Source organism: Eulemur rufifrons, chromosome 6 (genome assembly GCF_041146395.1).
Source record: "Eulemur rufifrons isolate Redbay chromosome 6, OSU_ERuf_1, whole genome shotgun sequence".
NCBI classification, from domain to species: Eukaryota; Metazoa; Chordata; class Mammalia; order Primates; family Lemuridae; genus Eulemur; species Eulemur rufifrons.
Window position 1 is genome coordinate 79,698,656 of NC_090988.1, and position 26,878 is coordinate 79,725,533.

Genomic DNA, 26,878 nt, shown 5'->3' on the forward strand with positions numbered 1-26,878 from the left:
AGGACGGCCACCAAGGCTAATCACCGCTCGGAGGGACCTGCTCCCTCTGCTCGCAGAAACCCCGACTGTACCCCCAATGCATGGGCGCCTTGCCACGGAATTCCCGTCATAGGCCATTAGTGGAACCTGAGGGCCCTTCGGTGGCCAGTGACAGAAGGGGTTCACCAGCGTGGGGAATGGGGACTCTCGCTCCCTCCAGAGGATCAGCCAGAGTCCCCAGGTCTCCCTCTCTGCAGAGGGGAGAGGCGGCAGCCTGGGCTGTGGGGTGCAGAGCAGAGTCTAACAGGCCCTGGTTCCAAACCCAGCTGTGCCGCCAGCAGCGTGTTACAGTGACAAACACACCCCACGCCTGTTTTCTCCCTCTGTAAGGAGGTAACACCTCCTTCTCAGGGTTGTTCTGAAGCTAAATGAAACGATGTTTATTACACCATACATGTGTGGTTCACAGTCATTTCTTCCTCACCTGGCACCTAGGCTGGGGTGGGCCCCATGTCACCTCCTGAGCCAGCCCAGGGTGGCCCCTAGTTTGGCACTCAGGGAGGAGTGGCAGCCCCAAGTGCCACAGAGAGGAATGGCCCTAGTGGCCCTTGTGACACCAGGAGCCCACAGGAGCAGGGAGAGGCCGTCCAGCCAGGCCTCAGAGCTGCAAACTCCCGGGACACCTTTGTAAGCGCGCTCTGTGGCACCAGGGGGCGCCATCCACACGGAGTGTGACACGTACAGGGCCTCATACCATGCTCAGGCCCCACCCTCTCTGCCAGGCCTTTCCCTTCCACCCAGGGAGGGGGTCCACTCGCTCCTGAGGGACATGTGAGAGGCCTCCTCGGGAGACCCCCTCAGTCCAACAGGTCTCACTGCCACGGAGGGCCCCAGTCTTGGGCTTCATAACTCAGTGGACACCCAGCCTGCTCTGCCCAGAGTGGACAGAGCTCTTCCCACGGCGGGTCACAGGAATGAGGCTGTTCTCTCTGATGACAGCCCAAGTCGCCTCCCAGCTCCTGCCTGTGTGCCCGGCCCCTCCTGCTGCCTGCCACCCTCGTCCTTCCTTTCAAACTGAGCCAGGGAGTGGGCACCAGGCCAGGGCAGCCAGCCAGTCCCCCGCCCAGGCACCCCCGCTCCCTCTGGGCTCTCGGAGCACTGGGCCTGTGCTGTCACCGCTGTCCCTCCCCTTGACACGCAGCTAAGTACCGCGACCAGGAAACAGACATCCATTCTCTCTCCTCGGCTACCGCACAAGCCAACGGCAGGGAACCAGCCCGAGACTGCCCTCGGAATGCCTATCTCGGGCCTCCAAAAGCGTAAGCCATCTCCAAAGTTTTACAAGTTTCTCTCCTTGAAGGCAAGGGATGCTTTTATTTTAAAAAAACTAGCAAAGAAAACACAGATACTCTCCAACTTAGGACAGGGCTACATCTCAATAAACCCGCCGTAAGGTGAAAATATCTCAAGTTGGAAATGCTTTTAATACACCTAACCAACTGAACGTCAGAGCTTAGCCTGGCCCCCCTTAAACATGCTCAGGACATTCACATCGGCCTAAATCGTCTCACACAAAACCTGTTTCGTAACACAGCAGTGATAGCTCATGTAATTTGTTGGCTACTGCCCTGAAACGGAAAGCAGGACGGCCGTGGGGCACCCAAAGCGGGGTCTCCACTGCATTCGCGTATCACTTTCACACCCTCATAACACTGAAAACCCTAAACTGAGCCATCGTAAGCCGGGGACTGTCTGTAATCACATGTGACCTTGAAGGGACTTCATGTGGGAAGCTATTTGGATGTGCTGGTTCTGTCATTTCAGGAAATATTTCTGGGTTTGAGTCACTTAACTGGTCCACCGCATGTGCCCATCGGCGTGCGGAGAGGGGCCGCGGGCTGGGAAAGGATGCCCGAGACCTCACCCCTGCCACCAGGACACGCCAGACCACCAGCACCCACGGTCCTCACGCCCACCCTGCCCGCTCCCTCATGAGACTGAAGAGCTCCCACCTGTGTTGGGCTATTTATTCTTCAAGGCTCAGTTCCAATGCCACCTCCTTCCAGAAGCCTTCTCAGATTCTCTCTTCCTGACTATTCCTTCTAAGGACAGGAATGGTGCCTTCCTCACCTCTGTGTTCTCCAAAATACGCCCACCCTGGGGCCTGACACAACAGGCCCTCAGTAAATGCTTGCCAACTGACCAAAAGCATAGATGAGTATAAAGACCCCAGGTTTTCGGTTACGAACCGAGTCATGTTTCTGCCCAGAATGTTCAAGGGCCTCGTGCTGACTGATGAGAGTGGGAAGTTGGGATTCCCTGGGGGGAACTTGTGTGGTCTAACAATCCGTTCATGAATTATCCCTCTGTTTACAAGATCTCCCTTGATCATAAATGCCCATTTAAATTCCCCCCAAATATTTTTGAATTTCACAATTCTTATATGACAAGGCTAGAATACAAGCTTAGAGACACACTTCTATGTATCAGTCCTGCTGATTCCAGGGGAAGCTGGAAAGATACTCGTGGATTTGCCAGCTATTCTTCCCTACTGTGCCCAGCGGCCAGGACAAAACCCCAGGTGTGGCCACGAAATCTCTAAGTGGGCATCTCCCACTGCACCAGGGGAAATCCAAGAGGGGATCCGGGAATCCATGAAGTCTAATCAGATGGTGTGTTGATTCATTCTCCTGCTCCATGCTTCTCAGCATAATAGGCCAGCACATGAGAAAAACGCAGGACTGACCGCCTCAGTGGGTGGAAGCTGGGACTGATCACTCGGCCTTCATTTTACCATCTTGGCTGGAGATGTAGAAAGTTGAAAACTACCTTTCCCAGACTCCTTTGCAGCTGGAGTTCTGGATGCAAATTAGGTTTTACCATTAAGACGCGGCTTCCTGAGATCTGGTAAGTGAAGGCAAGGCAGAGGCCACCATTGTGTCCCCTTTGTCTGTTTTTGCTAGCAAACCAGATCATGAAAAAATGAGGGTTTTTTTTTTCACCCCTACAGAACATTCCACTGTCCAGTTTGCACCTTCCTGGTGCTTCAGAGGTAGTGGTAGAGGGGATGGAGACAACAGCAAAGACCTTGGCTTCCAGCTTCCACCCTGAATTGCAGCTCCAGGTGTGTGTTCAAACGCAGGGCTGTCTCAGAGGGCAGGCACCCAGTCTGCTGATGGGCAAGTTCTGTATTGTCCTTGGGGTCACTCCTGGACGCTCACCCTAGAACCTGCTCCTGGGGCTCTTCCAGTGATTCTGTGAGCACCCAATTCCCTGCATTAAATCCCTCTCCACTTAAAACATCTAGAATGGGGCCGGGCGCGGTGGCTCACGCCTGTAATCCTAGCACTCTGGGAGGCCGAGGCGGGTGGATTGCTCAAGGTCAGGAGTTCGAGACCAGCCTGAGCGAGACCCCGTCTCTACTAAAAATAGAAAGACATTATATGGACAACTAAAAATCTATATAGAAAAAATTAGCCGGGCATAGTGGCGCATGCCTGTAGTCCCAGCTACTCGGGAGGCTGAGGCAGTAGGATTGCTTAAGCCGAGGAGTCTGAGGTTGCTGTGAGCTAAGCTGACGCCACGGCACTCACTCTAGCCTGGGCAACAAAGTGAGACTCTGTCTCAACGAAAAAAAAAACAAAAAACAAAAAAAAAAACATCTAGAATGTTCTCTGTTTCTCGAATTGAATACTGATTAATGCTCTCAACAGACAGAAATCTGGTGCCCACCTACACCTGTGCCCATCTGTGCCGGCACCCCACTGACCTCTGCAGGCTTTTCTCCTTGGCGTACCCGCCTCCCTGGCCTGTGTCTACGGGAAGGTAAAAGCTAAACAATTCATGAACTTTTTCAGGAACATCCTTCCCACGGGCTGTGGGTTTCAGGCTACTGTTTCCTTTCTGGTAATTTCATGTAGCCCACTGGGCATGCTGAGACGACCTGGCCTGCACTACTGGACGTTCTGGAAAACCCCTATAAAAACTCCCATCTGCAACAGTGTGGCTGTGTCACAACTCCAGGCTGAAAGGCTGGGAATGACCCATGTGTGCGCCGTCCTCGGGGTCTCTCTGCTTGCTCCCTCCCGTAGGAGGAGGCCGGTTCCCACTCTCGCCATGGCCCCAGGCGCAGCCTGGCCTGTCCGTGCCAGCATGCAGACGTCTGCAGCGCCAGAACCAGCGAGCGCATCAGGGCTGAAGAAATCCCCTGCGTTCGGCCCCTCCGCCTGCTGAATTGCCCCTTGCGGGGTCCCATACCTCAGAATAATGGTCTTCAAAAAATTTTTTTTTGTCTTAGGGCCCTATGTATACTCCTAAAAATTACTGAGGACCTCGAAGAGCTTTGGTGTGTGTTATGCTGCTGCTATCAACTGTACCAGGAATTAAAACTGAAAAAACGTTAAAACACGCAAACGCACGTGCTCACAACCCATTTGCCGTTGGAGTGATGACATCAAGATGTCACAGCCTCTGGAAAACTCCCCTAGACTCTAGTGAGAAAACGAAAGCGAAAAGGCAAATAATATCTTCTTGTTGAAACAGTTTGGACCCTGTGGGCTCCTGGAAAGAGTCTCTGGGACCCCCGGGGTGCCTGGACCACACTTTGAGGGCTGCTGCCCTAGCAGACCACGGCGGATCCCTAGGACACTGCTTGGGGCTGGTGTCAGGCCTGGGGGGCCACACGGTCTGGCGCATCCAGAGTGGCCTGTGGTTTGCATGTGCATTCCTGGCCCAGGGACTCAGGATCCTAGACGACGTCCCTGCAGCAACCTCACTGGGAGAAAGTTCTAGTTTCTTCGATACAACTGAACTGGCACTGTAACCTTGGGCAGATCATCATCCTCTTTGGGCCCTTCCTATTAAAGAAGAGATTGCTTAATTCAGTGGTTTCTCGACTTCTTCCATGGTAAGAACCCCTTTGCTTTTATTCCACAGACTTCACATGGCCGTAGCTACCGCACAGTGATCGAGCATGTGGGCTCCAGAAGGCGGCTGCCTGGGCTGGAATCTAGTGTGCTCGCAGTGGGTTAAATTGTGTGGTTCTTTGCAAGTCACCTCAGCTCTCCCAGCCTCAGTTGCTCCATCAGCAAAATGGGTATAAGTAAGAGACCACCTCACAAGACAGCTGGAAGCTGCACATGAGTGCTTATCATAGCTTTTGGAACGTGGTAAGTCCTCCATAAATGTTAACTATTATTACTAGTTTAGTATCTGTTGATGGAGAAAATACAGAATAGCAGAAAAGGCTATAGGAATCTGGTTCCATTAAACGCCTCAGCTCCAGCCTTCTGAAAGTCCAGCCAACTCCTGCCCTGCCCCCACGGCAAGCATAAACATGGAGAGCCCGCGGAAGCCTGCCAGCAAGCTGCCCACCACCTTCTCCATCCCAGCTCATAAAACAGAGAAAACAAATGCAGCCACTATGTCGAGTGTGAGCTGGAAACCGTTTCTGGCAGCACAGCCTCTCGGCCTTGGCAGTGAGAAACTCACACAGGGGAAGGGGCAACGACAAAGAGCCTAGACCCAGAGGCCGTGGGTCGTGGGCACGTGTGCCGGGCAGGGTGGTGGGCAGAGAATTACTTCAAGGGATCTGCAGCCCGATATGCCCCAAGTGCTGTTGGGGCCTAATCTAAATACTGTCACACACACACATGCAAACAAATCCGGTCACCGCTGTGAGGGACAAAGCCACTTAAAAGGGTCATTGGCTTTATGGTAGCATTTGTCTTTGTGTGCACAAAAGGACAGCTATTGCCATGTGGGGGGAGCCCATGAAACACACCAATGAAAATGGGTCTTTCTACGAACAGCGTGGGAACTCTCCAACCACCTCCTCTCCTCTCGTTGCCAGGGGAAGAACACCCAGAGAGGCTAAGTGCCTCGCTCAAGGTCACACAGCCAGTTCAGCAGCAATAGGGAGGCCAGCCCCAGGTGTCCATAATCATCTCTCTTTAAATAACCACACAGATGCGCGTGATCGTATCAATCCAAGGGTCGCATAAGGACCAGGCCTGCACAAGCCATTTTTCCCCCTTAAAAAAATGAAAGAGAATAAACTTCTTAAGGCCTTGGTTTTAAGAGGTCCCTGCAGCCTGGAAAAAAATAAAAATAAACCCTGCCCTACTCAGCAAGCATATGATTTATTGGGATTACAGTCCTATAAGCAGTGTCTTAACAACATGGAACAGGAACCGCCTCCAATTTCCAGCTCAAAGCAGGCTCTGTTCTTCCCTGGGGTGGGCAGGGGCCTCGGAGCGAGTCAGGTTGGCAGATGGGGCGCAGGCCTGTAACCAGAGGCTGTGCGACCCGAGCCCCAGGTACAAGAAAGCTCCGTGCCTCTGTCCCCAGCCTGGCGGGCCAAGTGTCTGCAGCCAGCAAGTTTGTGGCACCCTCCCCCCCAGCACCCCTTCCCACTGCTGGGAAGGCCCTCGAGACCAGGCCTGCGCTTCGCTCGGGGAAGATGGGGAGACAGGGAGACGGCCGAACTCCTACCCGTGGCCATGAGCACACAGGGCTCTGGGGCACAGGCCTGGCGAGGTACATCCTGCCTCAGGCCTGCTCCCCTCTGTCCCACCTCGCCTGTGCTCGCCCTTAGAGTCCAGGAAAGGACCAAGCAAAGATGATGATCGAGGGGGAGGATGGCCGTGATGTTCACACCTTCAGCCCTAAATTCTCCCCCCAGCTTCGCCCCACCTAAAACAGAAGTCAGAGCCAAGCCCGAGGCTGGATGTGCTAATTTCCCCCTGGACTCACCCTTCTCTGCTCCCACACCCCCCACCGCCTCGCCTTGCTGTCTGGGCTGGGGCTGGGGGTGCCAAGTGGCACTACAGGGAACTTGCAAAGATGCCAAACTTTTCCCACCCAGTGACAGCTCCACACAGAGACTTCTCTGGAAGGTCGAGCAGGCTGTGCAGTGCCGGCTCTGGGCCCTCACCATAGCTTCCTTAAGGTCACTGCAGGGGCCCCAGGGCCTAAACCAGCTAGAACGTCCACGCAGAACAAACCCAACGCCGTCCCATTGCAGGCGAGTCCACTCCCTGCACAAAGGAAGCAATTCTAGTGCAGCTCTCATCTTGGAGCGATTATTTTTCTAGAATTGCTTGGTAAACCAGAATGGTCTGGCTCCTCTAAGAGTCAGAGTCAGGCACGTTCCTCTCTTCGGACCCCTGTCCTATCTTCCCCGTCCACCTGGCTGCCTCTCATTGCCACCAACCCCACGGCAGTGGCTCCACTTGGGCTTATGTGACTTCTACTTGACGTGGGGCCTTGGGCTGTCTGGGGAAAATACACTTTTCTTATTAAAGCTCATCTGGTACAGATTAGAGGCCCCCGACGGAGCTTGCCCAGATGCTCACATGGACACAGACTGAGCGGCAGCCACGTCCCGACTGGCTGTGGGTGCGTTCCCAGCCTCCTCTGGGCCGAATAGCTCCCGTTAGCCGTGGGGAGGGAGGTCAAATGTGAGACACAATCAGGGCACCCAGGAATGCCAGAAAACACCAAGAACTAACCATTCCAGAGCCTTTGCCAAGCACCTGGCACGATCTCAAGCCCTTTTTACCTACTGACTCACTCACTGCCTTATGAAGCAGGGACTATTACTATTCCCATTCCACACACGGGGAAACTGAGGGCAGGAGAGGTGAGGTCGCTTGCCCCATGTCACGCACCTAGTGACTGGCAGAGGCAGCCCCGAGCCCGAGTTCCTACAGAGCACGCTCCGCAGCCACTCGGAGGAGCCGGCCGGCCCTGGCTCGTCTCCGTGGTCTCAGGGATGGTATTGGGCTCGAGGCACAGTAACCATAATTTGTCACCCAAACTGGACGACTTTCAAGAGGGAAAAGTAGAGCTATTACCGGCACTGGGTCAACCCAGGCATAAACTACAGCCATGCTGGGCAAACCGGAACATATGGTCGCCGTGCTGTTAGGAGGGCACACGGCGGCCCCTCTGCCGGCTCCTGCCGCTCCAGGTGGGGGGGGCCGCCCGCCGCCCACCCTGAAGCAGGTCCCCCCTCCACCCGCCAGCCCTGCTCCCTGAGCCGGCACTGCACTCACCCAGTTTGCAATTACTCAGTTTGTGTGGCTTTTATCTGCTCTCTCCCCTGGACTGGAACTTTAGACTGTTCTGCTAGACGGTGTCCCCCCGTCCCTCAGCACAGAGCCCACGGGAGAAACTCGAGTTCCGGACTGACAGATGTGTGGCAAAGTCCGCTGGGTGCTGACGGGTTCTCAGGGCGGCTCCTGCTCCAGGCTCCAGAGCTCCCTCAGGAAAGGGGGAACCGCTCTGTCTTTCGTTCCCAGAGGCATGAGTTGGCTTGGGTGTTAGCAAACGGTTCTCTTCAGAAACAAAGACAATGCTTCCCAGATAAAAAGACAGCCATTTCACATGAGAATGTTCCAACTGGGAACAACTCCCTGGGGGAGCTGACCAGGCTGGGGCCAAGGCAGTTTCTGGGAGGGCAGCTAGGATGTCGGGGGGCAGCCATCGCCAGGGAGAGGAAAGGACAAGCGTGGCCCTGCAGAGGTCAGTGTGGCTGAGCCTCCGTGGAGGGCCCTTGGTGACTGGGCCTGACCCTAGGTGGCATCTGACGTGGGAGAGATGGTACAGATTCCAGTGGAGGCTGCGTGCAGGCCACTGCCCCTCCACTCTGTCCCAGGCAGCAGGGAGGCTCCCAGCCGTGCAAGGTCCATAGCATCTGCCCATTTCTCAGGACCGAGCTCCCGGCACGGCTGCCCCAGCAGGCCTGGGCATCTCCGCTTCCCACTCCCCCGAGACGGAGGGACGCGAGAGCCAGCTTCTCCCACCGTGCTGGGGGGCGGCTCCCTCGGCCTAGCAGGCACACCCCACCCACGGGGCTCCCTGCTGCCACACGCCAGAGACCTGCTTTCTTCTCCCATGCGCGGTGGCTGACCAGAGACCACAAGCTCTTTCACCACAAGGAAGCCAGACAGGCGAGGACCTCCAACCTGCTTAAACACTCCCCTCCCGAGGGCACCTGCCACCACCCATCAGCCTCTGCCAACAGGGCAGGCTTGGCAGGACCCCAAGGCTTAGCTGTCCCGCTTCCTTTCACGACAGACACACGTAGGGCAGCGGGACAGGGCTGGGGGCTTTGTGTGGACTGTCAGGAGAGGTAACCCTGTTTGGACTCAGCCAGGTGTAATTGCACAGCAACTGCCTTCGCTATACCCCCAGTCTGAGGCAGAAGGATGACCCATTCAGACTGTTGGGGGAAGGGTTTCCAGAAACTTCTAGAAGAGGCAGGGACATGGGGGCTCTTGAGGCTTGACAGAGATGCACATGTATAAGGGGAAATTCTCGACTGATGTGGTGGTTTTGACCTAAGCTGTTGAGGCGGGGTGGGGGGCGCACTCCAGCCCAGCCAGAGGGAGAGCCAGCGAGAGCTCCTGGGACGGGGCTGCCCCTGCTTCCTGCACCCACATCCCAAGTGCAGCTGCGGGGAACGCTCTGCCGTTGGCTTCTGAGCACCAAAGCACATTGCTAAGAGGTACTGAAGGCCTACTGTGTGCCAAGCAAGCATGAGGCCATTTGCATGTATTACCTCTGACCCTCACAGCCACCCTGCAAGGAAGCTGTAACTCCTAGTCCAGGAAAGGCTTTGAGAGGTTGGTCCCAGGTGTGAAAGAGAAGGCTTGCCCCTTCACCACTCTGCCCAAACACCGGCTTTTGCTTTCACCAAACTTGGCCAGGAAAGCCTCAGGAGGTGCACCCTGTACCCCTAAGAGTCTTCTTCCCCCAAATCTGCAAATATTACAGCAGCAAAGTGGGGGAGGGGCAAGCCACAGCTGTCAGGGGCTGCTGGTCTTGCGGGAGGAGAGATCTGAAGAGCTGCCTGGCAGGCGAGTAGGAGCCAGCCAGAAAGCAGCCCGCTTGGCTCCAGACCTCGCCCGAGCGCCCCCATCCTGCCCCCATCCTCAGGGTCTGAAAACTTCCAGCTCAGCTCAGCCTGGGAAGCTGCCCTCCTTAAGAGAGCAAAATCAATTCCCTTCAGAGTTGGGATTTCCCTGCACCGAGAATCCTGGCAAGACTGCAGACAAAGGGGATTGTTGCTGCCGTGTTACAAAAACACTCCAGACGAATGAAGCCCCCGGGCCGGCAGTTCCCAGTCGTCTTTCTGTGAGGAGGACCGGTGGGTGCAACAATGGGACAGGAAGTTGTATGTAACGGGCAGCCCCTGGAGGCACTTGTCAGAGGCCGGGCCAGGATCCTGTCCTGTCTCCACTCCCTGTTATCTGGCACTGCCACTTCCTGCCCCAAATCCCTGGCTCGCTCCTGCTCGGATGCTGGGCAGACGCCCACCCGCAGGTTGGCCACCCAGAGCCTGCCAACTCACGCTGTCGGGAAAGAGGCCCGAAGTGTTGAGAGCATCCCCAGTCACTTGGGGAAAAGGGCTGAGTGAGGGACCTGGCTCCTGGGTCTTGCCCTCCCGCTCCTGGGATGGGAAGGGATTTACCACTCCAAACGATTGAACTCACTGCGTTAACTGTAATCATACCTCACACCTCCACGCCTGAGCTCAGGTCTGGCTCCTCCAACCTGAGGCCTCTCTGTAACGGAATGGTACCAGCTTCCTCCGAGAGCCAGCACGAGGATTTACTAGAGAGCTGTGTACTGAAAGTGTGTTATTGAGGGTGTGACTCACGCCTGTAATCCTAGCACTCTGGGAGGCAGAGGCGGGAGGATCGCTCCAGGTCAGGAGTTCGAGACCAGCCTGAGCAAGAGCAAGACCCCATCTCTACTAAAAAATAGAAAGAAATTAACCGGACAACTAAAAATACATAGAAAAATTTAGCCAGGCGTGGTGGCACATGCCTGTAGTCCCAGCTACTCGGGAGGCTGAGGCAGGAGGATCGCTTGAGCCCAGGAGTTTGAGGTTGCTGTGAGCTAGGCTGACGCCATGGCACTCTAGCCCAGACAACAGAGTGAGACTCTGTCTCAGGGAAAAAAAAAAAAAAAAAAGAAAGTGCGTTATTAACTGTGACACTTTGTCTAGGCGCTTCCAGTCCACATAAAAATAAATCAGGTCAGATCACTCCGAGGCCTGACCCTTAGCCATCACAGCCCGTTGCTCGTAGGCGCTGTGGCTAAGCCGGCAAGTGCAGGGCCAGGGACACGGGGACACCAGCTTTAGAGAGTGACTGCCGCACAGTCTGCTTGGTCTTTGATCCAATGGGTAACTGAAATCCGGTTTGCAGAGCTCTTTAAAATCCTTGGGTGGTGGGTTGCGATAAAGCTAAAGTTTGCAGATGTCTCTGTCCAGAATGGTCCTCACTTGGTAAGTCCTCCGTGACATCTGGATCTACCTCACCTTCTCTGCCACTCACTTGGTTCCCAGGCTACCGTCAGGGCTGAGTGACGATGGAATTAAGGGCAGAAACTGAAGGCAGGAGGGGCATATGAGAGGGAGAGAAAACATGTGTTTTGAGTAGACATGATTTTTATTTACAAAAATTATTTTTCTTGTTGACTTTGTTGGCCTATAGATGTGATTTTTAAATTCACCCATGTTTTTGGATTATTTGTGCATTAAACATAACTTAGTCCTTTTAGTTCTTCCATACGTTTATGATAATAGTAATTATACTGATGGCAGCAGCTACCGTGTACGAAAACTTATTCTGTGCCAAGTCCTCTACAAGTAATCGCCTCATTTATCTCCACGAAAAAACTTTGGAAGCAGGGCAAGCCATTTCCCCCTGCAAGTTGGAGAAACTGAGGTTCAGCAAATAACTCGCGCAAAGTCACCCAGCTGGTGTGGCCCTGTGGGATGGCAGAGCAGGGACCGCCTATCGTGGCCTTTCCAACTCCGAAGAACATAACCACTAGGCTCTACGGCCTAGTTCATTAACTGAACAAATATTTAACTGTCCACTGTATGTCAGGGACTGTTCTTTGTTCTGGGGACACAGCGGGAACAAGGCAGACCCGTGGCACTTACATTCTAGAGGTGTGAGGAGGGGACACACACCGGCGAGGTAATTTCAGTAGAGGAAGGTGCTCTGGAGGAAACAAAGAGGGTAAACTGAGGGGGAAATGCCTGGTGGAAGGGGCTGCTCCCTGTGTGCACTGGGGACTAGGAACAAGTCGCTCCAGAGGTTATTGTTTACGCCGGTCTGGGGAATACATGGAAATAAGTATTTAATTCACCCAATAGCTATTCTTATTTCATTTACTTCCATTTTGGGTAAACAGATGGAAATTTAGTGCACAAAAAGGGGGCGAGGAAAAGAGAAAAGAGCTTAACATTGCAAATCTTCTTGAAATGGCATTTAAGAGACTCACAAGTCAGTAGCATAAAGCCACCACTGCCATCATCTCTATTATTTGATAAGAAAACACTTTCGCAAGCTGAGCAAAAGATTAACGAGCCCGTTTCTTTAGACTGAACGTACAGCCTATCCGTGGGCACGTCTTATTTATGTAAAGTGCTAGTCTGGGGGAAACATCCTCCCTTCTGCATCTGGAATGGAACAAAGGGGCGCCTTGATGTGGGACCGTGCTTGTGCCAGGGGCATTTCTCCAGAATGCGGGCAGCCACCCCAGGAAGCAGGCACCGCCTGGATCTCCACCTCCCGCAGGAGGAAACCGAGGCTCCAAAAGGTAACATGACTTGCTCGGATCATGGAGCCAGAAAAAGGGCACAGCACCTCTGAGGATGCACTTCCCTGCGGGGAAACCACTGACCTAGAGCTTGACCTCGAAGCATTTGCCTAAACAATAATCAGTGATGACTTAAAAAAAAACCACTTAATTTTTGTATTACAGTGCAGATCCATTTCTGTTGTGAAACATGCTTTGAAACAACAGAAGTCTTTCTGTGACTTTTGCCGCCCTTACCACCCACCTTTCCCAATCTTCTGTGGCTGCCCTTTAGGGCCAAGTGTAAAAACCACAGGTCTGCTCTGGTGCCATCCCCAATCACTCCGGCTTTCTCAGGCCCCCTCCTCTTGAATGTGATGGTGATGGTGGTGATGATGATGACTGATACCGTGTGCCAGCTGCTATTCTAAGTGCTTTACGTATATGAACTCCATTGATCCCCACGACATCCCTGAGTTTGACACTATTAATCCCTTGTTAAAAAGAAGAAACTGAGGCACAGAGGCTAAATGGCATGCTTGAAGCCACCCAGGTCGCAAGTGGCAGGGCTGGGATTTGAATCCATGCACTGAGGACCGACCTAATGCATCATGCAGCCAAGCTTCCTCTTCCACCGTCTGGTGGTTTTGCTCATTCTTTACTTCTGTCTTGGTTTTGTCTCCCTCATTAGTCCAGAGACTCAGTCACATAAGCCACTCTCTTTCTCTTCCATCCCTTCTCCACTGTATTTTATCTACTGAAACATACAACAGAAGTACAGGGAGAAATGTGAGTTAGCAAGTAAAGCACTTAAGATGGCATCTGTCCCTTAATGCGTGCCCAGTAATGCCAGCTATAATTAGTAGTAGTGTTTGTGCTTGTAATAGGAGGCGCAATCTCAGTGGTATCATTAGTCACAGTGGTAGTGGTTATATTAGCAGGGAGTGGTATTAATAGTATTAGTAGTATTACTGACGGTAGTGGTTATATTAGCAGGGAGTAGTATGAATAGTATTAGTACTATTACTGATCCAGATAGCACCTGAAATCACATTTTAGGAAGTGTCATACTACCTCAGTGAAGACAGCCTACTCTGAGTGTCAAACATGTCATCCCAACGTGTTTATGATCATTGTAGGAGGAGGATGAGGAGGAGGAGGATGGCAGCCACCAATCCACAAGCACTGTTTATGTGCCAGGCTCCGAGCCAAGGGCATTGCTGTATCATCTCGTACTACTTTACCGCAGTAGCCAGCTTACTGTGTTCACCATTTTACCAGTGAGGAAACTGAGGCCCAGGAAGATAGCCGACATGTCACAGTGCCAGAAGGCAGCAGAGATAGCACCTCTGGAATGACCTAAGAGGCTCACGGCAGCCTCCTCCCCTAGGGCTGACTCGGCATCCCCAGATGGAGGGGATGGAGTCCCCAGGGCTGGCCCTATGCTGGCTCGGCTCTGCCAAATTCTGTTCACAGACTTGCGGGAAACTTCTTGGCCAGTGTGACACGGAACAGGGTAGGCAAGAGCTGGGCTGGACACACACTTATCTTCTGCCAGGATGTCACCTGGTGAGGGCTTCAGCCTCTGAACAAAAGGAGCTGCTTGCCCCAGTAGCCCCAGCAAAGAGAGCTCCATGGGAACTGGGGACGAAGGTTGGGATCACACCTACACCTGGCCCCTTCTGAACCTGTCTAGGTGCAGGGCCAACACATCACACTGCTCCAGCCTGGGGCTTCTGGGGCAGCTTCCCGGACCCTCTGCCACCCTCATTCTCGGAGGGGTTCAGGTCCTGAGAAGGGAAATGGGGAGAGGGGCAAATGAAACCTAGCCAGTCGCGAGTAGTAGACTACTGGGAACAGGACTTTCTCGGCCAGCAGCTCGGCCCTCTGCCTGTCTTGGCCCACAAGGTCCCACCACCTCTGCGGCTCCGTTCTGGACCAGGGGGGTCTCCCCTGCCTCTCCTGGGTGCCCCGTTTCCTCTTGCCACACGCACCCTGCATATGCCACTCCCCTGCCTGACACAAGTCATCACGTCAGTCATCACAAGAGCTGATTCATACTCAGGTGGCGTCTGCTGTGTCCCAGGCATGCTTCTAAAAGTATGTTAACTGTTCAGCCCTCCAACCCTACAGGCGATGGTAAGAACTAAATGCTAGTTGTCTATAGCACCCGAGCCTTGAAGAGGTTAAGTGACTGCTTCAAGGTCATGAAAGCGGCAAGGTCAACCTCAAACACACAGCTTTGAATAGCAGTTCCCTCCTCAGAGTGGGCTGTTCCGGCTGGCTAAGGAATCACCACACCAGGTTTCTAGGCTCCACCCAAAGTCAGACTCTGGGTAGGTCCCCATGCTCCTCCTGGTTTAGTGTCCCTCACACCAGCAGGCCCCGACCCTTGTGAGTGTGCCCCTTCCACGACAGGGCATGATGCAGGACTGGAGGGAGCAGGCAGGGGCCAGGGCCTGAGGTGTAAGCAATGGACGCCCACCGCTGCCCCCCGTGGACCAGTGGCCTCTCTTTCCATCTTCTCTGCTTGGTGATGTTTTTTTCCAGCAATTTGCTGGCGAGCTGGCAGGCCTCCTGCCTCCCTGCGTGTCTGTGCAGTCTTCCTCCCTACCTCCCCGGACTCCTTGTTCCCCAGGAGAGCGATGACTGAGGAGGTATATCCTCTGCCTGGGACTCTACTCCAGCCAGCCCGTCCCTCTGCCTGCAGGCATGGACAGCAAGGGCCACATTTAACCAGATGGTTGTCCATCCTCCCCCCTCCCCGGCCTTGGGGAAGGAGGCTCCCCGATCTCCCTGGGCAACATCCTGGATCCCTGACAGGAGGTTCTTTCACTTTCTGAGCTTGATCTCGGGCGACGACACACCCTGCAGAGCAGCAGCTGTGACTAATCCTGTGTTTCAGACCCTGCCTTGTGCCTGCCTGGTGCCTGGGATGCAAAGCTGCCAGTGCGGAAGGCACCCGGGAGGGTCCAGCTGCGGTGCTTACCCAGGGTGACGAGGGAGGTGGGCTGGAACGGCCTCAGAGGAGGTAGCCCCAAAGGCCAGTGCCCACTCGGGGTGTCCTAGAGCTGTAGGACCAGGTCTCAGCAGCCAGTCAGGAAACCCGTAGCCTGGCACGGGGAAAGGCAAGGGCTTGGAGGGCAGAGGGACCTGGTTCAAACCCTCACCTAGCCACGTACCAGCTGGGTGCTCTACGGCCTCCTGTCCTCATTTGCAAAACGGAGGTGATGACAGCACCTCCCTTGCTGATGTGTTGTGGGCATCAAAGAAACAGAAGTAGGTACTAATAGAAATGTCCTTTAAAAGGAAGAGCATATGTTGTCTCTTGTCTCACTTTGTCCTCCCAGACAGAATTACACAGCCCCGTTTTACAGGTGAGGAGCCTGAGGCACGGAGGGGCCTGTCTGGACCTGAGCCCAGGCCTCTGCCCCAGCCCTGGGCTCTGTCTATGGATGCACCAGGCTCCCTGCCAGCGGCAGACAGAATGACGTGAGGAAGTCTTCTTGCTCCCTGCCAAGCTGCCCCGCTCGCCACCCTGTGCTCCTGCTGTCCCTGCAACCCCTCCCATCGTCTCCCCACTCAAACCCAGAGCAGGCAGCCCTGGGGAAAGGCCCTCGTACGCAGAGATGCTGAGCCTCCCCCAACAGTGAAGAAGGAGCACGTGGCTTAGCAGGGGACGCCACAATGAGCCCCACGCAAAAGGGATAAACACGTGTCACCTCCCTGTATCAGCGTGGCTGTGGTCACATACGGCCCCTAATGGGCAGGAATTGGCTGTGTTTCTTCAAAGCAGAAATACAGGAGCACAGACTCAAGTGGCACTGTTAAGGGTGCCATGCTGCCAAAGCCACGTCACCAAACTGGGCTCCTTCCCCAACATGTGTGAGGCAGGGGAGGAGGTCACTTAATCCGAAACAGACCCAGAGAGCCATCAGTCCCCACACAGAAGGCCTCCGGGGCCAGACACCCACTGTTACGCCTGAAATCGGAGTCTCTGTCTAATTCTGGCTAGGTGGACTCAGTCCCCCCTGCTCCCGGGTGCAGGAGAGGAAGGAGCTTCAGGGGAACGAAGGAGAGAGAGACAGACAGACATCCCCAAATTCACAAAAGCAAATCTGTCACCCTGGAACCCCAGCACACTCCAGCTACTTTCTGTAGCAGGAGAGAGGGTTTCCCTCAGAGCTCTGGTGAGGATCTCGGGGTGGCAGGGCCCCCAGAGGGTGTGGGCCCAGCCCGGCCTGCCATGGTGCCATGAGCTCAGGGCCCCCAGGAAGGCTCTCCGCGGCCTCCGGGGTGGAGTGAGCCCAGGGCTGGCAGGATCTGCCTGCAGCCAGGAGCTGGGCCACCAGAAGCCGTCGGGCTCTCTGCTTGCCTGGTATTTTTAGGGTGTCCTCCTTTCAGTGTCAAAATTTAAAAATTTTGGATTCTTTTTTTCCTAATGGTAGTTCCAAATTCTCACATATCTAATACTCATTTGAAATGATTCATGGAAAAATACCTTTGCTACCAACTTATTTGTGCGGCAGACAGTGTGGTTTTAAAATAAATAGCTGTCTAAACACAGGCACATGTGTGTATTGCTATGCAAGCTCAGCTGGTGCAGCCACATACGGACAAGCAACCGGGTCACAAAGGACCCCTAATGCTGTATGTCAGAGTTTCGGGGGCTGGGAACCCTCCCAGGAGGAGAGCCAGAGGGCATGACAAAGATGTCCAGGGGGGCCGTGGAAAGTGCCAGCAGAGGAACGCCAGCCCGGCAGGCCTGCCAGCCCCGTGGCCAACAGCCAGGTCACAGCCTGAGGGCCCGGCGGCCCAGCCCAGGGCAGCAGGCCCGAGGAAGGCTCCTGGCCCTCTCCTCCCTGCCAGCTTTGCTTGGGTGACCAGGCCAAGGCCCAGCGCCCTCGGGGACCTTACCAGACAGCTTCCTCCGCCACCTCCTCCCCAGATGTTTTCCCTGCCCTTTCTCCTCCCAGCCAACTCTGGCAACCACAGCGCTTTTCCACAAAGCAGAAGCAGCTGGGGCGCAGGGGCTGCTCCGGCTCCACCGCCCACGGACGCTTCTTTCAGGACACCCGGGGCTGCACCTGCGGCCCTCCTGCTCCGTGTCAGGCCCAGCGTGGCCCTGCTCGGCTTGCATTTACCCCCCAACTCCCAGGGGGATCAAACAATGACTACACACCCCTGCAAAGGGCTCGGCACAGTGCCCAGCACACAGTCAACGCTCAATAAAGCCACCAGCACCTTCGCCTGCAGTGACCGTGGAGGCACTGGAGAAGTGGGCCTGGCTGCAGACCACGGAGCTGATGAGACCCAGCGCCACCCAAAGACAACGGGCAGCTGGACGAGGACTGGAGCACCCCAGCACTCCGTATACTGAGCTCTCAGATCACCTTCCTCCAGACGGGGGGCCAGGTCGTTTGGGATCCCTGCCTCTCCTGGGCCCTGCTGTGTGGTGAAATGTACGCAGATGGGGCTTCGGCTTCCCCACACCCCGGACCTTCACACACACAACTCTTGAGGCCACAGGCAGACCTGGCCTTGAGTGGCCACGTGGAGCCCTCCAGGCGAGGTTCATGCCCGCACATATGGTGTTTTGAGCAAATTATAAAAAAGCATATTTTCTAGGCAGAAAATTCCAAAAAGGCAACCCTCCTAAGTAGACCAACTAGAAAAGGCATCCTGTTCTCAGGCTGACATGGCCCTATGTGCATCCCCTACTCATGCCCCTCTCTGAGTCCCCTTGTGCAGTATACAACCTGTACATCTGTTCTTAGCAGCCTTGCCCCCTGCTGGGAAAAGGCTAGGCCCCTGTAGAGAGAGCACCTGACTGGGAGCTGCAGGCTTGGGTGCTGGGGCTGCTCAGCCACTAACCTTCTGGAGTTCAAAGAACTGCAGGGCTATGATGGTCTTATCTGTAAACTAAATGAATGAAGCAAAATATGCCCACGATCCCAGACAACACAATGACAGCAGGTACATCAATGAGGTGACAGCCACCATTGACCAAGGGCCAGTTACCTCCCAGCGCCTGTCCTGAGTGCTTTCCTCAGAGCACTAGCTCACTCAATTCGCACTACCACCTTTCTGGGTATGTGTGACTATCTGCTTTTACAAAGAGGCAACTGAATTTCAGACAGCACAGCTTGTGGGTACTAGCGTCAGCAGAGGCTAAAGTCCACACTCTGAGCCTCAGTGACCCCATGCTGCATTGGCTCAGGGTAAAAAAAATGTCCCATTGCAGGCCAGGGCCTGGCCTTCCTCTGTCTGAATTCCCAGGCCTCCTATCAGGCATGCGGCCCAGCTCCAGGGCACCTTCCTCACCCGTCGGTGGACAGTCGTCAGTTAGTCAGTTAACGCACATTTGGAAGCACACCCCACCACGTGCTCTGCCCAAGGACGATCCCTACCGTTCATTGTTCAGGGTCATTCTCGGGGGGTCCAGGTTGGGGTTCTCCATGGACTCCATCTGTGGACACCGCAGGAAGTAGTAGAGCGTGTGCAGGGCGTCAGGGGACCAGGTGATGGGCTGTGGCGGCTGGCGGGCCTGGCGGGCAGGGCTGGCGCCTGGACACAGGGGGTGGCGCCCCTGCATGTGGTGCATGGCGCGGGAGACCAGGTCACCTGGTGGGGGCAGGGAGGGCAGAAAGGGAAGAAGAGAAAAGGAGACAAAGTCTGAGTTCACAGCCCATGTTCTTCCAAGGATGCTCCCAGTGAAAGCTCCCTTTGCCTCAGTGGGTAATTACTGTTTACCCGGAGCCAACAGGCGGAGGTGGAAACTGTCACCTAGACACACAATAGCAATTTAGTTTCCCTTTCATTTCCTGCCTTGCCCTAACAGCTGAATTAAACACTGGCAGGGCCTGTCCCCTCCAGAACTTATGCTAATGTGGTTTCTTTTTCAACATCCCCACTCTCTCCGCCACCCCAAGGGCCTCTCCCCAGCTCCTGGACCGAGGGAATCTCTCTAGGTCTCCTCTCCCAGCCTCTGACAGCCAGCACCAGGCTCTCCGGTGACCTTCCCCTGGCTGTCTTGTGCCCCAGGTTCTCCAGCACAGAAGGACCCTCCACCCTCATCACCTCAGTTACCGCCACCCAGTAGGGGCTTACTGTGTGCCACGTATGCAAGTCCCTAGAAATAGGATGGAATCTCATCCTTACAACGCTAGGGGGTCAGTATTATTCCCATTTAACAGATGAAGCCATTGAGGCTTATCGGGTAAACAAACGTTTCTGGATCCCAGGTGTTCTGGTCACTGGGATGCCACGGTGCACACAGGTTGTTACCGAGCCACGGGTGCCTGCCTAGTAAATGGCAGAGTCTAGATTTGCATCCAGGTCTGTTTGACTCCGAAGTCCATGAACTTCACTGTGACCTGGGCTGGGGCCTGCCCTGTAGGGAGTCCATGGGGTCGCGGGTCCCCATATCCTGTGTTATGTTTCTGCCCATGTTAAGCCTTTTCAATATCCCACCAGCCCCGACAGGAAACGTCCCATCATTGTGTGAGGCCACAATGCTGAGAAAGGAGAGGCTGGAAGAGCCCCAGCACCTGCAGGCACCTCCGCCCTGGGAGAAGCGGCTCCTTCCCGTTCCCCACAGGCCTGAGAACTCAGGGCGGCACCCCCCCCCCCCCGCCCCCGCGGCTCAGCTTCACCCCTGCCTGTGGTGGCTCCTTACAGGGAGCCTTGGGGACAAGGCTGACAAGCAAACAGGTTTTCATTTGGACAGTTAAGTGCTATGAAATGTATGGCAGACCCAGTTCATTCATGTATTCCATCAACCTTCCTCACGCAGCTTCCAGGAGCCCAGTACTCCATCCTGCCGTGTCCCCAGAGCCCTGCACAGGGTCTCCTGTACACTAGGCATCCCCAGAGCCCTGCGCAGGGTCTCCTGTACACTAGGCGTCCCCAGAGCCCTGCGCAGGGTCTCCTGTACACTAGGCGTCCCCAGAGCCCTGCGCAGGGTCTCCTGTACACTAGGCGTCCCCAGAGCCCTGCGCAGGGTCTCCTGTACACTAGGCATCCCCAGAGCCCTGCGCAGGGTCTCCTGTACACTAGGCGTCCCCAGAGCCCTGCGCAGGGTCTACTGTACACTAGGCGTCCCCAGAGCCCTGCGCAGGGTCTCCTGTACACTAGGCGTCCCCAGAGCCCTGCGCAGGGTCTCCTGTACACTAGGCGTCCCCAGAGCCCTGCGCAGGGTCTCCTGTACACTAGGCGTCCCCAGAGCCCTGCACAGGGTCTACTGTACACTAGGCGTCCCCAGAGCCCTGCGCAGGGTCTCCTGTACACTAGGCGTCCCCAGAGCCCTGCGCAGGGTCTACCGTACACTAGGCACGCAGAAGACATTTGGGGAATGAGTGAAGAAACAGCCTGATGAATTCGTTTCATCTTTAACTCCAGTGAGGCGTGACACGAGCTCAGTAGCTGCCAGATTCTCCCGTGACAGCCACAGCGATGGCGCTCCGTTTCCAAGCAGGGACAAATGACACCCCTGGAATTGGAGACCTCCACGGGGAAAGAGTCTTCCTTGTCCTCTCCGCCCAGTCCTGGGTCCTCACTGCCGCCTGCACTGCTGACTCTGTTTGTCCCTGCAGCTGTGGTCCAGCCGCCTGCGCTGCACACTCCCAGCAAACCCCAGGGCCAAGACGGCTGTGGGCAGCGAGTTCCTCACACCCGGCCCCGGCCCTGACGTTCCGATGTCATTGGTCTGGGCGGGACCTGGGCATCTGTAGTTTGTGAAAGTTCACTCAGTGATGCTAACGTCCGCTCAGGTTTGAAAACCACCAGGTAAACTAATAAGAACACAGATTTGAGTCAGAAGTGCCTGGCTTTAAAATCAGGGCTCTGCTCCTTCCAATGTGTGTTCCTTTATGCAATCATCAGAGCCTCAGTTTCCTCATCTGTAAAATGGAAACAATAGTATTTACCCTGCCAATTTTGAGGACTCAAAGACAGAATAAATGCAAAGCACTTAACATGACGCTTCGCACAGAGTAAATACTCGGTAAGGTTAAATGTAACACTGTTATTAACGATAAATGTAACACGGTCATTATTGTTGTCTTCCTATCATTCCTCTACCCTGTGGAGCTCTTCCTTCCAGGACCACTGCCTACAGTCAAACGCTGCCCCACATTTCCCAGGACAGGAGGAGTCTGAGCCCTGAAATGCCAGATCCCAGCCCTGCCCTCGGGCTCCTGGGTGGTAGAAACTGGTGTCACAACCACTGGGCCACCCCGCCTCACAGCAGCTAGTTGGACAGCTAGGTCGGCTGCAATAAGTTGAAACCTGGCTCCCATTTCTCCAGGCCCGAATGTCATAACTCTTGGCACGACCACAGGACCACAAGGAGAAGTCAAAGAGTCTGTGATAGCATCAAAGAGAAATCCTGTTGAAACATCATTTCAAAGGCTCGACAAGGTAGAAGTCATTATCATTAATTATTTTTATTGTTGTTTTATTGTTCCTGGTGGAGAACCCTTTGGTAGCACATTTCCAGCCAGAATGCAGGCAAGGAAATCAAGAAAGAAATGGAAGCTCCTCTTGAGGGTTTCCTAAAAGAAAAGCTGGGAACAGAGAGAGACCCCCTGAGGGTTCAGGAAAACCGTGCAGGCAGCTGGAGATGGGGGTCCCAGCTTCTTCCACACAAGCCCTGCTGTGGCCGGTTTCTCTCAAAGACCAGGAAGACAGATGCCTGCGGACAACTCTGATCAGATGTTTAAAAGCTACAGTCCTGCGACCCACCTATGGCTAAAGGAAGCAGCTTGCTTGGGGTGTTCTCGGGTGATTTTTCCTCCCTGCCACTTTATGTTCTATAGGCTTTGTGACAGATGTGAAAAGACAGACAAAATCTCATTTAATTTGCACAACCACCCTGTACAGGGGGGTATTTCCATCTTACAGATGAGGAAAGAAGCTCCCAGAAGTTAAATGATCTGTCCCAGTTGCACAGCTAGTAAGTGAATCAGCTAGGGCTTGACTGGGGTCCCTGTTTCCCAAATGCACGTTCCTGGCCCTTGCGCCATTGCTACGGAGAGTGTGGACTGTGAACGGGACAGGCCCACAAACTTACTGGTTCATAACAAGTTAATTTCAGAAATTGAGAATGATTAAAAAAAAAAAAAAAAAAAACACCTGTAATCCTAGCACTCTGGGAGGCCGAGGTGGGAGGATCGTTTGAGCTCAAGATTTCGAAACCAGCCTGAGCAAGAGTGAGACCCCCGTCTCTACTAAAAAAAATAGAAAGAAATTAGGTGGACGACTAGAAATATACAGAAAAAATTAGCCGGGCATGGTGGTGCATGCCTGTAGTCCCAGCCACTTGGGAGGCTGAGGCAGAAGGATTGCTTGAGCCCAGGAGTTTGAGGTTGCTGTGAGCTAGGCTGACACCATGGCACTCTAGCCCGGGCAACAGAGTGAGACTGTGTCTCAAAAAAAAAAAAAAAAAAAAAAAACTACAACTTGACAGTAATTTTATGTCTAGCTAATCTAATAATAATTTTAAAAATTAGGCTTGCATTTTACCTGGCTCATTTCATTTTGCTAGACATTCATTCAGAGCTACTTTGAGAGAAACCCTGGTCCGGGCTGGGCTGGGCTCTTGGGTTAGCACAGGTGGGTCCTCAGAGTTTCTCCTGAACTTCCTTGTACTTGAGAATCAGTTGCTCCTAAGCGCAATGAAACCTTAGTGTGAAGTCCAGAAACACCCACCAGACAAGGAACAACAAGTCCTCGCCCCTTGTTAACCGTGAGAGACTTGATTAGAGGTGCTGCGGGTTTCACTCTGGTCTTCCCAACCCTCATTATGAGCCATCAAATAAAAGCAGCAGGCGAGAGTCTGGAATTTTGCACTGTCTTCAAAATAAGGCCTATAATATCTGGCCGCCTTTAAAAAGAAATGTTTTATTTTTTTTTAATTTCTTATTTCCTCCCTTTAAAATTTTCACAGGTAGGGAGGGACAGAGCAAAACACAGGTGCCCATGCTCCCTGGGAAGCTGGGCCTGATACAGGAGTGAAACTTCTTACCCTACCTGGCAGGCTGGTCTTGGCGAGGTACAGGGAGTTGATGCATGTAAAACCCGGGACACACTGGCAGGTCCAAGGAGCTCAGCGCCAAGTATCACCAGCCTCATTAAGCTCTTTAGTTTCAGAGAGAAAAAGTGCAATATCTGCCTCCACCTGTCTCTTCCCTCCTCCACAGTGGGTTATCAAAAACCCTGGTTTCAGAGGGAGGGGCAGGGCATCTTGGCACGAGACTCAGCCTGTTCTGACGTCTGTGGAAAGAGGCTATGGAGGTGCTTCTCCCTTCGGGCCTGAGGAGTGGCTGGGCCAGGATGTGGACCAATCCTTGGTGAGTTTTAGGAGACGGATATCGGGTGGGATAGACCTCATTTCTTCTAACACATGCATGCTCACATGCACACGCGTGCACGCACACACACACACACACACACACACGCACACACATTGAGCATCAGGTGCTGTTCCAAGCACTGGGGATACAGCAGTGGACCAAAGAGAGAAAATCTCTAGTCTCATGAAGCTGCCACTCCAGGCAGAGGAGAGAGATGACAAACTATTCACAAGTAAATGTGTAACAAATGGCAACTGGTGATCAGTGCTTTGAATAAAACCAAGACCACACGAGGGAGACAGTGGAATGAGGGTGTGGAGCTCAGGGAAGGCTTGTCTGAGAAGGTGCCATCGGAAGGTTGAAGAGGTGAAGGACCAGTGTATTTGGGTCTCCTGGGGGAAATGCCACAGGCAGAGGGAAAGCCCCGGACTCGGAGGGCACTTGGCCAGGAAGCCGGACGGTTGCGATGCTGTGAGCCTGATACAAGGAGCAGGGGATGAAGCCAGGTCACGTGTGGGATCCTGGTCAGTGGTGAGGATCTTGGATTTTACTGAGTGTAAGCCACGGGGGTGGGGCGGAGGGCACAGGTACAGAGCAGATGAGTCACGTCACCCCATTTATGCTTTGCATGGCCAGGCTTGGGCTGGGCTGGTAGCAGCAGAGGTGGAGAAAGGGGCCAACTAAATCTCAGAGTGGTTTTAGAAGGTAAAGCCAAGGACTCGGTGCTTGGTCCCTGGGCTGACCAGTAGGGATGGAAGGATGTCAAGCTCTTCCCCAGCGGGAAGTTTCTGAACACTCCTCCTCGTGCCTGGCTGGGACTGTAGTGGACATAGGGGGCCACCATGAGAAGAGGCCAAGGATCAGCCCTGGCCTTGATCCCCGCTGCCCTGAGACGCTGGTGACCAGGTTGCTAGCCTTGTACAGGAAGCCCATGGCCCTGGGTGATTAAGAGTATGGCCCATAAAGCCAGACACCATTGCAGTCAAGGCCGCTGCTCTGATCCTTACTGGCCCCATGACTTAGGGAACATCACTGTTCTGCTCTAAGCCTCAGTTCTCTCATCAGGACATACCTCACTGAGTAGTTCTGAGGAATAAATGAGATAAAGTGAGTAAGATGCTTTGCATGGTGCCTTGCACACAGCAGGTGCTCACTTAATGTTCAAAAGCAAAGTAAAACCTAGGTGCCCTCCAGTGGACTGAGGGCTGTGTGTGTCCCTCCCTGTCCTCCCGGCAGGAGAGTTCACCAAAGCACAGACTGTGCATGGCCCGGAGACAGCCCATGGTCCAGGAGACAGTTAACAGGGACAGAGATCAAGCCACACACCAGAGCCTACTTCCTTTGGGGTCCCTCAAGGGGCTGGGGACCCAGGTGGCAACGTGCAGGCCCTGAATGCTGTACCACCACCAGGAGGCAGGAAATCCCGCCTTCTCTCCCAGCCCTATTACGGATCTGCTCTGTGACCTTGAACTGGGCACCTTCACTTCCTGTCCTGGGAAGGGGGAAGAAGAACGGACGGAGGGAGGAAGCTGCATCTGAAACAAACAGGGTCATTCGCTGTTCAAGGGCTGGAACGCTCAAGGGAATCACAGATGGAGGAGGCTGGGGCAGAGACACTGTTTCCATGCCACGTGCTATATGACGCTTGGTGCGTGTCACTGCCCGCCACTGGGTGGTCTCAACAGAATGCAGGGGAATTAAGATGGCAGAGTGTGCAGTCTGATTTCTCCAATATTAACTGGGGTAACCAGAGGGAGAGCTCAGGAGGTGGCATGGGATTTCACGACGCTGACACACTTTCAAGCAGCTGTCGGATGGTAAGGTCCTACGCCAAGGGTTTCCAACTGTGCCCATGTCCTGGCAGGGGCCACCCGACCACACCCTCCTTCAGCCAGAGGAGCTCTGCTGTCATCTTCTTTTTGCTATATCGAGGCTTCAGGGCCTCAAGAAGAGTTCCAGGTACAAATTCAGATCCTTTGGGGCCAGGCAGGTAAAGTGAGTGAGACGGCCAGGTATGAGACACTAGGTGCGTGGCGAAGTGGGGAATGTGAGCCACCCACCGCACTGCCCCTCAGCTCCCACTGGTCGCTGCCATGCAGGAATCGGTGCAGTGTTGCTAGATCATCTCATTTTTCAAGAGAAACCAGAAACCCTGATTTGCGTGTGACTAAGTCCACACGCTGGCCAAACCATACATGTCCGTGGGCCACCAGTTTGCAGCCTGTGGTCTACAGGGATCTAGCTTTCAGGGAAGGCAAGACACACAGAGGAGGAGCAGGAGGAGGCGGCAGCTGAGCCCAGGGGCTGCGCTTTCCCTGTCTTCCCCTCGGAGACACCCTCTGTTGCTCCACCACCCAGCCGGACGGGGCTGCCGCACTTACTCAGTTCCGAGATGCTGCCCACGCAGGTGGCCAGGAGGGACTGCTCCAGGGTCCGGAGCTCCAGCTGGGCGTAGGCATCGGCTCGCTCGTCATGGCCCAGGGACCCGCCATTGTAGGGGCTGAAGTACGCGGGGAGGGAGAGGACACCTGTGGGGAAACGAGGCAGACAGGTCACACTCAGGAAGCAGGGGATGCTCCGCAGGCCCCGGCCTGCTCCCCTTCTCCTGGCAGAGCGGGGGTCAGCGGGTAAACCTCTCCGAGCCCTGAGGATGCAGGACCTCTCACTGTGGACGGTGCTATGGGGGACCAGAAGAAGTGGCCCACTTGAGGCTGTGGTTTTAAGCAAGCAGAGTCCATCCTTTCTTGGAGTTGCCCGAGGAACTGGCCTTCTTGGGCTGCTGGGCCATCCGAGAATTCACTCACTCACTCACTCGCTGAGTATTTACAGAGTGCTAGAGTCGGCTCAGCATTTCGCTACCTTCGGGGTTCCAAGAAGACAAAGAGGCTTTGTTTCCACGGACCTCAGGGGTGGCTGAGTCAGGCGTAAATGCCCATCCTGCC

At 54.4% G+C, this 26,878-nt stretch overlaps 1 protein-coding gene across 1 annotated transcript in view; it reads right to left on the minus strand.

Moving 5' to 3' along the window:
- Positions 1-26,878, minus strand: part of ABTB2 (ankyrin repeat and BTB domain containing 2) — a 164,428-nt gene that overhangs the window by 18,704 nt on the left and 118,846 nt on the right. The window contains exons 2-3 of the mRNA XM_069471264.1: positions 26,318-26,464; positions 18,993-19,206 (exon numbers count right to left, since the gene is read on the minus strand). Coding sequence (XP_069327365.1) covers positions 18,993-19,206; positions 26,318-26,464 — 361 coding nt within the window. The remainder of the gene's footprint in view (positions 1-18,992; positions 19,207-26,317; positions 26,465-26,878) is intronic.